This window comes from Octopus bimaculoides, chromosome 11, assembly GCF_046866305.1.
Source record: "Octopus bimaculoides isolate indiv1 chromosome 11, ASM4686630v1, whole genome shotgun sequence".
In the NCBI taxonomy this organism is placed as follows: domain Eukaryota; kingdom Metazoa; phylum Mollusca; class Cephalopoda; order Octopoda; family Octopodidae; genus Octopus; species Octopus bimaculoides.
Genome location: NC_142938.1, coordinates 9,261,848 through 9,274,347, shown reverse-complemented (window position 1 = coordinate 9,274,347; position 12,500 = coordinate 9,261,848). Strand labels below are relative to the sequence as shown.

The window sequence follows — 12,500 nt, the reverse complement described above, 5'->3', positions numbered from 1 at the left end:
CCCGAAACATAAGATCAGTTGGAAAATAAGGCTCGTAATATGAGGATTATTAATTGATAGTTGTTATATAACAAAAACCAATTAACAAAAAACAAAAACAAAAACAAAAAACTAAAGAGTCAGTAGACCTGGGTTACTCGAGATAATCGAACCATGCATCTGTTGTTTACTAGTTTATACCAAGTATCATGCTAGTGTATATTGATTAGTAAACTGCTGATTAGTCATTCCATTGCTGATCAGACTTTTCTTTCACATGTATTCTTTGAGGCAACATCGAGCTGAATACGCTCCAGTTGGATTATCATTGGTCAAGAGCAGTCGTCTGTTGCACATAAGTCTGTTGCACATATGCTTGTTGCAAACCTTTCTCTTCCAAAATCTTTCATGTTCAGCTTTAGAGAAACCACCAAGTGCACTTGACAAACGTTCACTCTAGCTCATGTACACCGATGTCCGAGGTGGAGTGATGTAGTTGTTGAGTGATGTAGTTGTTGAGTGACTAAACGTTAAGATCGTCCATTCACAGTACTGCTGTTGCGAGTATGCTACAACGGTTGTCGCCGGAAGTTGGAATATGTCACAAACATATTTTAACTAACCTAAAGTTCGCTTATATATACAGTAATCCCTCGCTACATCGTGGTTCACTTATCGCGGTACACCTATCGCTGTTCATCTATCGCAGTTTATTATTTAGGCTTACGTCGATTCCTCCGTGGTGTTGTTTTGTATTTATAATAAAATAGATATATACAAATTATAAAAATAAAAATAAAAATATACACTACACTACTGTTTTTACTTCGCGGACTTTCACCCATCGCGTGTTTTTTGGAACGTAACACCCGTGATAATCGAGGGTATATACTGTATATATATAAATGACATTTTATTTAAAAGGAACATATATGTGTACGTATGCATAAAAATACGTATGTGTGTATATGTATGTGTGTATATGTATGTGTGTATATGTATGGGTATGTAGTTAAGATAAATTTAATGTGGTTATATTACAGTCAGCAACGCCTACACTGAGGAAAGTAAACAGATTTAACTGCGCACACACAGACATACGCACACACAGACATACGCACACACAGACATACGCACACACAGACATACGCACACACAGACATACGCACACACAGACATACGCACACACAGACATACGCACACACAGACATACGCACACTCGCACTCAAGCTCATATATCCACAAACAGGTATATGTATATATACACATGGATAGACTCATATGGATATATATTCACGCACTTGCGCACATAAATTAATTTTATTACGTTTATATAACACTCGCCCATGCACATACAGACGCACGTTCATACACACTGATTCAAGTGTTTGTTGTACAAAAATCACTAATTGTAATTTACGTATTATATGGAGGAGAAGACTACTAAAAACTAAATGTCAACAAAACGTATCAATTTACGCTCTTAGCTCTCTTCTCAACTTCCGAACTTTGTTTATTATTGTAATGGGATATTAAAATTGATTAAACTACTGTTATCTTCCCTGAAAGCTTTTGACATGGAAGATTTTGTACTAAATTGAGCAAGAAGGACATATAATATCGATTTCCTTCTTATTTAATCTCTTTGCCCGTTATTTTCTAATTCTGGGTTATTTTCATATTTATCTATGAATTTTTGTTTTCAGTTTTCATCCATTTGCTATTCATTTTATCACATAACTATATTCTTTTATTCTTTTACTTGTTTCAGTCGGTTGACTGCGGCCATGCTGGAGCACCACCTTAATGGGCTATAGTCGAAGAAATCGACCACAGAACTTATTCATTGTTAAGCCTAGTACTTATTCTATCGGTCTCTTTTGCCGAACCGCTAGATTACGGGGACATAAACACACCAGCATCGGTTGTCAAGACTTTGGTCGGCCCGAGGCTATAGTAGAAGAGACTTACCCAAGGTGCCACGCAGTGGGACTGAACCTGGAACCATGTGGTCGGGAAGCACGCTTCTTACCACACAGCCACGCCTATACACACACACAGATAAGAATACATACATATATATATATTATATAACAATATATAAGCATGCATACATACACACTTACATACATACATACATACATACATACATACATACATACATACATACATACATACATAATCTAAATATAATTATTTCTGAATTTTGGCACAACGCCAGCGATTTTGAAGGGAAGGAATTAGTCAATATGAACAACCCCAGTACCTGACCGGTACTTTATTTTATCTACCATCCGAAACAATGAAGGGCAAAGTTGGTCTTGGCGGAATTTGAACTCAGAATATAAAGAGCAGCAAGAAATGCTGAAAGGCATTTCTTCCGACGCTCAAACGATTCTGCTTCCACAGTCCAAGAGTTAATTAGCCTTGCTTTTTCCGGTTCCAACGGCTAACTTCTCTGCCGCCAAGTGATTGAGATACCAAGAGCAATTTTACGTTGGTTCATCTAAATTTCTCTCTCTTACAAGAGATAAAACTATTTTATTTCTCTCACAGACAAATGTCACATAGAATTAATTTGCTCGAAATTTAATTATCAGAGACATTAATTGATACATGATTAGTCCTATTGAGTTACGAAAGATAGATAAATTAAAACCGAGATATCATCTTTGTCTGAATTTTCTTTCAAGTCTCAAGCGTTTACATATTGAAGGCGGCGAGCTGGAAGAATCGTTAGCATGCCGGGCAAAATGCTTAGCGGTATTTCGTCCGTCTTTACGTTTTGAGTTCGATTTTAGCCGAGGTCGATTTTGTCTTTCATCCTTTCGAGGTCGATAAAATAAGTACCAGTTGAGCACTAGAGACGACGTAATCGGCATAACTACTTCTGGGTAAGAGTATGAACCCCCCCCCCCCCCAAATACACTGGTTTTGCCAAGTAATGTTGAGCTAGTGTGGCAGAGTAGGCTCGTCAACCCAGTATGATTAACGGCGCCTTATATTAATACTTTACCTATTTACAGGAAAATGAAGAGAATTGTGAATGTTGTAGTAAAGGAGTGAAAAGTAAATGAACCACACAACGCGAAGAAATTTCAATTGAAAATCTATGTAATATTAAATGAAGTCTATATTACCTTATATACTTGGTGTTTCTCGCTGATGTTGTCGAATATTGTATACATGGAGTTCAGCAATCCAACGACTTCCATGGGGGTAATCATACTGCAAATACTTGTAAAGCCGACAACATCACTAAATAGGATTGTTACACTGTCGAACATCTGAAATTACAGAGATAATTAAATAGGTAGAGAGGCATATAAATTGGCAAATAGATAGGAAGATCGGAATACAAAGAGGAAGATGAATAGACGTACACGGATGAAATGCTAGATCAATTCACACACACATATTTGTGCATGATATTTATATATATATATCATGCACAAATTCATACACATATATATGTTTATATATATATATATATTTATATATACATAATATGGATTCGCGGTCATAGGATCGCGGTTTCGATTCCCAGGCCGGGCGTTGTGAGTGTTTATTGAACTAAAACACTTAATGACAGCAATAACACCAACGACAATAACCCAGTACAATTCTGTAATCTAAGATGTCTGCTTATAAATGTGTGCACTAACAAAGTAAATATAATATCTAGAATTGAGTGTTAAATCTTTCTTACCTCGCATGTATCTAACGAGTCTTCGCCATCCCTCAAGCGATCTGCCACACTTTTGGGAATCATCTGATAAAGTAAGGTATCGGTTCGTTTCATTTCTTTGTCCAATCTCTGCATGCTTTTCTCCAGAATAGCGCTCTTTAGTTTCTCCTGAAAAACAAAGAAAACATCATCATCATCGTCGTCGTCATCCTCCTCCTCCTCCTCCTCCTCCTCATCATCATCATCAAAAACAACTGCTGCAACATACATCACTCACAATGACCTCTCTAATATTTTATGGCCAGTAAGTGCAAAATTTTATGATGTGCGTGTGTATGAATATTTCGGTGCAAGTACGACCTAAAATATAAAAAGATTATATCGGCATTTATCAATCTAAACAATGTTTGGTTTATAAATATACATATTTGGTTTTTATGGGGAAAATATAGCGCATTTAATTTCGCTTCCGATTCTCTGTTTATTACCATGAACCCATGATCTATACACTTGTTTCAAGCAATTGCATTTGAAAGTGTAGAAAAACAGCAATTGTCGCGCTCCAACTGTGTCCACTCCGGCGCTTTTGCCGTGGTCATCAAGATAATGCACAGAGGTATAAGCCAGCACGGTATCTATATCATAGCATAAAACCATGACCGCAAATAATATCCAGAACATGCCAGCCTCTTGAAAACTAAGCAGATAGTGCAGGGTCCAATCGTTCCGCCAAATGCCTTAGCGGCATAACTAATTTAGAATTTCGTCATTAAGAATCCAGTAAGAACTGAAGAATGAGAAAGAATAAGCATGAGAATTGTCCTTACCTGGTCTAGAGCAAGTTTCAATTCTGCTGACTGCTGATGTCCAGCCAAGACCAAATCTCGGCTACAATCATGCATACTAAGGTCATTAATAAAGAGTCCGGTGGCAAACATATTGTCCAATGATTTCATTCTGTAAAAAAGTTTTCAATGTATATATATATAAGCATACACACAGAAACACATACATACAAAAAGAAGGTCGATGCAAAAAATGGAAAGGGAAGAAAGAAAAGAAAATTAAGATAACCAAAATCGCCGTCCTCCCTGATTGCAGAGACCACAATTAATGCAACTGGTACAGAACAATATAAGAGAAAAGATGCCCAGTTGAAGTCGGGGGGGGGGGGGGGGTAATCGACAAGCCCCTTCCCTAAAATTGCTTCTCATGCGACAAAGCTTGAAACCATTATTATTTTTTATTATCATAACGCAGTTATATTTTAAATATCAACTCTTCAAATTTTAGCTGTCCAAACCCCGTTCCAGATGTGCACCAACCAAAACATCTCAACTTACTCGTAATACCAAAGTTTCCGATTAATCACAAATTAAATCAATACTCACACGGGTGTTCCGAGAAACATTAAGCAATTCCAGTCTTCCACCAACATCATTTGTCCTTTCAGGTATAAATGGGTATTGCTGAATTCATTGTCTTCTTGGCCTTCCCCGTTTTCTAATTTTCAAATAAACAAATAAATAAACAAATAAATATATAATTAAATAAATGAAATTAATCTAAAAGAAGAGAAAAAAATAATAATATTAATAATTCTAGATTCAAAATACTGAACCTACCGCAGTTTGAGTTGATACCTCAAACTTACAAACTACGCTTTATTTAAATAATGTTTGCCCGGTGTTAAGCTATCTTTTATCTTTCACTTGTTTCAGTCATTGGAATGCAGTCATGCTGGAGTATCACCCTGAAGTGTTTTAGTCGCGTAAATCGATTCATGTACTTACTGTATTTTACAAGTCAGTTACTAATTTTATCTGTCTCTTTTGCTGAACCGCTAAGTGGATGGATAAGCAAAAACATATCACAAAGACAGTCTCACACAAATATGTACCCATTATATATGTATATATATATATATATATATATATATATATATATATATATATATATATATATATATATATGTATGTGTGTGTGTGTGTGTGTGTGTGTGTGTGTGTGTGTGTGTGTATATATCTAATATAATAAATGCGAATGTCAGTGTGTCACACTTTTTCAACTTCACTCCTAGAGGCCATAGCCCAACATATCATATCATTTTGGAATCAGGACGACTCCGCGAGTAAATTGAAAACATTCTGGGCTGAATCCGGTCACGCAATCCTTAAATTTTGGATTCCTAAGTTTTTGTTACTGCGATTGTTTTCGGCAATTTGTTTGCACGATAACAATTTTTATAACTTGGAAATAAATTTTGGGAATAAGCGAAATTTATTGCGAAATCCAGTGATTATTTTCGGCAACTTCTTTTACGTGATCATGACTCTGGAGGAAGCAATTGAAATAAATTCTCCAAAACAAGTCAGAGATCAATTTGCAGATCTTCCCATTCGGGGTCAGTAGCTTAAAAGCCGCTCGGCTTGTACAATTTCCTTCTACCAGATTCACTCACAAGGCATTTTTTGCCGAGACACTCGCGCTGGGCGAAATGCTTAGCGGCGTTTCGTCTATGGTCACGTTCTGAGTTGAAATTCCGCCGAGGTCGACTTTGTCTTTCATCCTGTGGGGGTCGATTAATTAATCGACTAGTTCCCTCTCCCCAATTTTAGGCCTTGTACCTTTAGTGGAAAGAATTATTATTATTTTGTACTGCGTCTGGTTGATGACAGAAAGGAGAGCAAAAGATTGTAACATTATTTGCGTTGTGCTGCTGTAACAGTTTTTGAAGTATCTAAAGTGAAGGAGTTGAGATAAATAACACTTGAGGATAAAAATTCCTCAGCAGATAAGCAAGGTGAAATCATAGAAACTGAACGGAGGTACTTTTAATTCTTTTGCAAATCTGAGACAGCAGAGCATTTTGATGAAAAGGTTGAAATGCAGGAATTTTGATTAGTGTTCATTCCAATGATTCCCGTGCTAACAACGTCGTAATAAGATCTAATCTTCACTTAATGTCTCCACCTCAAGCCAACGAAGTACTTTTTCTGTGGTCGCCCAGTCTGCTAGAAATACTAGTCAAATCTTTCTCACATCACGTGTAAACATCTTGGAAAGAGATCTCATTGGATAGGTAGTCCTAGAAACAGTAACTGAATAAAAAACAAGATGGTCAAGGCTGGAACGCTTTTCTGTTATAGGTTTGCTTGATCAGGACAGAAGTGTAATAAACAATATCGAAACGAATAACTCCTTTCCCATACACATTCTCAAGGAAACACATTTCGAAATTTTTGTGTGGTAAGAAATTTGCTCCCAACCACATGGTTCTAGGTTCAGTCCCACTGCATGGCACCTTGGGCAAACGTCTTCTACTATAGCTTCTGGCAGACTAAAGCCTTGTAAGTGGATTTGGTTGACGTAAACTGAAAGAAATCCGTCATATATGTGTATATATATATATATATATATATATATATATATATATATATATATATATATATATATATACATGTGCGTGTGTGTACATTTTTTTGATTTGGAAAACATTTATTGGAATGTTGAATGTTTGGACATCAAAAAAAAAAAAAATATTCGTGAGGAGGTTCTCTGTTGTACCAATTTTTTTCAAATAATGTTTTACAAAGTTGTTCACCCGGCTCCCACGTCGTATATATATATATATATATATATATATATATATATATATATATATATACATGCTCGTGTTTATATATATATATGTGTTTGTATGTGTGTATATATATATATATATGTATATATGTTTGTACGTATATATATGTTTATATACATACATACATATATACATACATACATACATACATATACATATATATATATATATATATATATATATATATATATATATATATATATATATATATATATATATATATATATCCATATCTCTCTCTCTCTCTCTCTCTCTATATATATATATATATATATATATACATGCATGATAGTCTTTAGCACAGTTTCCGTCTACCATATTCCATTCTTCACGAGGTACTGACTACCTTGACGCTCCAGTAAAAGACTCTTGCCCAAGATACCGCACAACAATTTCGAACCAGGATCCGCAATGCTGCAGTGAGAACTTCATAACTAGACATCGATGCTTATGCCTCATTGCACTCTTACAGCCAGTTTTGTTTTATTTTGTACTAGGGTTGTATATTGTAAAATGTCACAAATTATCCATCTCGCATCTATGACCTTCTTACTGACATTAATCTAAATTTACAGTTAATTAACTTGGTATTCAACGGCAGATCATAAACAAGTATTAAATCTTCAATCGTAAATCTCCCGATGAGATCAACAACATTGACTTAATTGCAAAACAGGTAAAAAAAAAAAAAAAAGACCCAAAACGCCAGAAAAACGAAGCAACAGTCAAGTATTGGGGTCAATTTAATCGACTAATCCTCCTCCCACCAGTTTATGGAGTTGTGCCTTTGCAATGGTGTATTGGGACAGTTGTTTGAAGGTCAGAAGAAATGCCATGTTGTATTTCTTTCGTCTCTTTACGTTCATTAGTTCAAATCCCACCGAGGTAAACTTAGCCTTTCATGTCTTCGGGGAATCAGGATAGAATAAAGTACCAGTCAAGTACTAGGGTCAAAATTGCTGCTTTTGGGCCTAAAACTAGTGTTGTTGTTGTTGTTGCTACTACTACTACTACTGTTCAAGCAAATCACATTTGATTTCAGTTAGTGAATTTTAGAAACATTTATCGTATATTTTAGGGATTTGTTAAATTTTTGTTAAATTTTAATGTATTTTGATGCAGAGGTAACTGTGAAAGTAAAGGATTGGCATTTCATAGTTTCATCCCCTACGAGTGGCCTAATTCGTTAAAAAAAACCCCATCTTCTTAGCAACTCATTTAAAATGCTAGCAAGAGTTTTGATCTGGGAATGTGAGCTAAATCTGAAGCAATTGTAGCTTGGAAGACATATGTCAAGCCATTCAGAAAGCACAAAGGTCGTCAACTTCATTTAAACATTTATTTGTAATATCGTATCAAAATATTCGTTGCTCGAAACTGCGAAATGTTCACTGACAAACAATTTTGCTGAAATGTAGCTAATTCTTTTCTTTTTGATTTTTTTTTTATCAGGGAACAGGCCGCAGTTTCGAGCAACGAAAATTTCGACATTATATTACAATTAAACGCTTAAGTGAAGTTGACGGTCTTTGCATGTTCCTGAATGGGAAACTTATGTAATCCACGCTACAATCGCTTATTTAAGATAAAACGCTACAATCGCTTATTTAAGATGAAAACGAAAAAACCTTCAAAGGGGGGAAAAAAAATGTCATATTGACTTGATGGAGTATACAAAGCAAAACAAAGAAGAAATACCAGTAGGGTCGGGGGAAGCATCATACAAACTTCTGATGTGGAACATGACTGAAACATGCAAATACTTTTTGAGGAGATTATTGCAAGACGCTGAACCCAAAAGTCGGACATTCTAGTAAATTTTCCAGTCTATTTCCAATCACATGTTGGAACTGAGAATCGGCCATATAAATGGTGCAACTTGAATCGGTTTGGAAGCTGGGTCCATTGCTTAACGGTCTCAGATCACAAGATATAGAATGTGGATTTTGATCCACCGCAAAATACCAAATGGTATTTAATTTGCTTTGCGGGAGCAACTGTTTTATCGAAAGCGCACATTGCTGTTAAATGCTCGAAATACGAAGTAGAAAAACAGCCAACAACTGATGAAGGGTCGTTCCTTATGTTGCTTGTTTTGTTTTCCATTTGTGTCTTTCGTTGTTCGAAAGAATAGTTTATGTTCCATCTACTCGTTCTTCGTACTCTTTTGTTGTACACGTATCGTGATGTCCTGTGCCTACATATGCATATATATATATATATATATATATATATATATATATATATATATATATATATATATATATATATATATATATATATATATATATATATATATATATATATATGTATATATATATATATATATATATATACACATACATATATTATTTGTTATTATATGATTGAACGCCACGAATCCTCTTCCAAGTATATATATATGTGTATATATATATATATACATATATATATATATATATATATATATATATATATATATATATATATATATATATATATATATATATATATATATATATATATATATATATATATGTATATATATATGTATATATATATATGTATATATGTATATATAATATACTGTATGTGTATATGCGCAAGTACTTATGAATTTACTTAATATGTATTATAATGAAATCGCCGCATTCTAATGTATTTCGTGTCATAATATAATCGTGTACACATCATACAAAGATATACAGGAATATTACATGTGGATATACAAATATGAATGTTAATATTAATTTTTCATCTCACCCGTGTATGTACTAGCCGTTATGTACATAAATATACTCTGCTGAGAGCGGACCTGAGGAAATATTAACGAACATATCGCGCAATATACATTTATATTCTAAAAACACATAGTAATTAATTCTTGTTTGTAGAGCGTAGTAAAATTATACAAAAACACAGGACAAGTTAATAATATGGATATGTAAATTCTCCATTGTTTAAACAAACGGGCGACAGCGATTGGCAATGCACAAGGTAGAGAACTCTATAATGCAATAGCATATCTGCTAGCTATGTTATGCGAACCTACTCTAGCCAACTGTTTGGCGCAACTACAGAAATGGGTAAATAACATACCAGCTGCCAGTCCCTTTACACAGTTACGATGTCGTGTTATATTCTCATTTGACTCAAGTTCAAACACATTGTTGGTGTACATCAGGATCTGGAAGATCAAACAGAAAAAAACGAATGAAGACTGTAGTGTATGTACCTTCGTATGTATGTATGTATGTATGTATGTATGTATGTATGTATGTATGTATGTATGCATGTTTGTATATATGCACATATATTTGCATTTATATATATGTGCACATATAATGCAAATATCTATCTATCTATCTATCTATCTATCTATCTATCTATCTATCTATCTATCTATCTATCGTCTGTCTGTCTGTCTACTGTCTGCGCGCGTGTATATATACGAGTGAGTGGACAAACAAAAGACGGGCAGTCAACAAATTCATTGGGAGTTACATGTATGGATCAAAACAGTTTGATTCAAATTCGTTAGTACTCTTGAGTTTGATGCTAGTCGTCAGCCATTTTGAATGATAGATATTGACTGTTATTACCGTAAGGTGGGCTGCGATTAGTCGAGGACGGTCAGACGGTGTCGTGGTTAGACTTCAAGAGAAGATATGTCTAGCATATGCATTCGTTCAGATCCAGGGACAGAGAAAACTCTACTTCCCTGTCCCGTTTTCTCTGGAGACTCTGTGATCTCAGAGATGAAATACCCAACATCAAGTGGGCTATTATCGACAGAGCACCACCATATTCACCCGGCGCTCCCAACTGCCAGCTCTGTCTCCGCGAAAAACTGCATATTCTGCAACAACCCGCAATATCTATCAGCAAGAAATACGAATTACCGTATTGCTGTCACCAGAGGGATGCCCTTCTGTCAAATTTCAGGCCTCTGATTACCGACAACCCGGATATATCATCTGCTCTGCATCACCTGCACTTAGTCACCGTTACCAACCAACCCCATGAGCAGGATCGCCAATTACCAATCCCCAACGAATACCATTCCTCAAAGCTTACCAATTCCCAACGCTTACCAATGCTCATGCACGCGCTTGCGCGAATGTGCACGCGTACATGCATGCGAATATACATATGTATAGATGAATGAATACTCATGTGTGTGTGTGTATGCATGTATGTGTGTGCATGTGTGCGTATGCGCATGTATGTGTGTGCGTGTGCGTGCATGCGTGTTCGACCAAGCGTGTGTGTGTGCGTGTGAGTGCAGAATACATATACATGCATATATAAATATGTATGTATGTATCTATTTCTATATCTATATGTATATATATATATATATATATATATATATATATATATATATATATATATATATATATATATATATCAACGGAGCAAAGGTGCAAAGCAGTGTTTAGCTATGAGCGGAATTTAGGTTAGTTGAAATATGTTTGTCGCATATTTCAGCTGCTAAAGGCAAATACACTGCAGTTACCGTGGAGAAAAAATCTCTCTAATGGTAAAATCTCAGAAATCGATGATTCGAGGTTTTTTTTTAACTCTTGTCAATGAGATGTACCTAATATATATATATATATATATATATATATATATATATATATATATATATATATATATATATATATATATAGATATACATATACATATATATATATATATACATCCGAGTTCGATTAAAAGTGACCTGAATAATAATGATAATAATAATAATAATAATAATAATAATAATAATAATAATAATAATAATAATAATAATAAAAATAACATTGAAAAATACCTTAGGAATGAGAACCCAGGTTTGAAATTTCCTCAAGACACCTGATGAAGGCCGGAAGGCATGTCAGCCGAAATATTGTGTTAACAACAAACAAGATGAGAACAAATATCCGTCAAGTGTAAAAGTAGTGTCCCATTTTCATATATCCAAATATATGTATGCATCTATATGCATATATGCATATATATATATATATATATATATATATATATATATATATATATATATATATATATATATATATATATATATATATAAAACACGTATAGAATTGTTTGTAAAGATACGCACACATACATATTTGCATATTTGCATACATAATGCATGTGTATGAGTATGTGTATGCATTTGTATTATTGACTTGTTCATATATATGTGTGTGTGTGTGT

The 12,500-nt window shown here is 34.5% G+C and overlaps 1 protein-coding gene across 18 annotated transcripts in view; it reads right to left on the bottom strand.

Moving 5' to 3' along the window:
* LOC106880009 (soluble guanylate cyclase 88E) overlaps positions 1–12,500 on the bottom strand; it is a 298,134-nt gene that overhangs the window by 30,765 nt on the left and 254,869 nt on the right. For all 18 annotated transcript variants that reach the window (XR_016243587.1, XR_016243586.1, XM_089359439.1 and 15 more), the window contains 5 exons: positions 10,389–10,476; positions 5,059–5,170; positions 4,495–4,624; positions 3,689–3,835; positions 3,120–3,266 (listed from right to left, as the gene is read on the bottom strand). Coding sequence is in view for 16 of the 18 variants with exons in the window: in XM_089359439.1 (XP_089215565.1) it covers positions 3,120–3,266; positions 3,689–3,835; positions 4,495–4,624; positions 5,059–5,170; positions 10,389–10,476 (624 nt within the window). In the remaining 2 variants the exon portion in view is untranslated. The remainder of the gene's footprint in view (positions 1–3,119; positions 3,267–3,688; positions 3,836–4,494; positions 4,625–5,058; positions 5,171–10,388; positions 10,477–12,500) is intronic.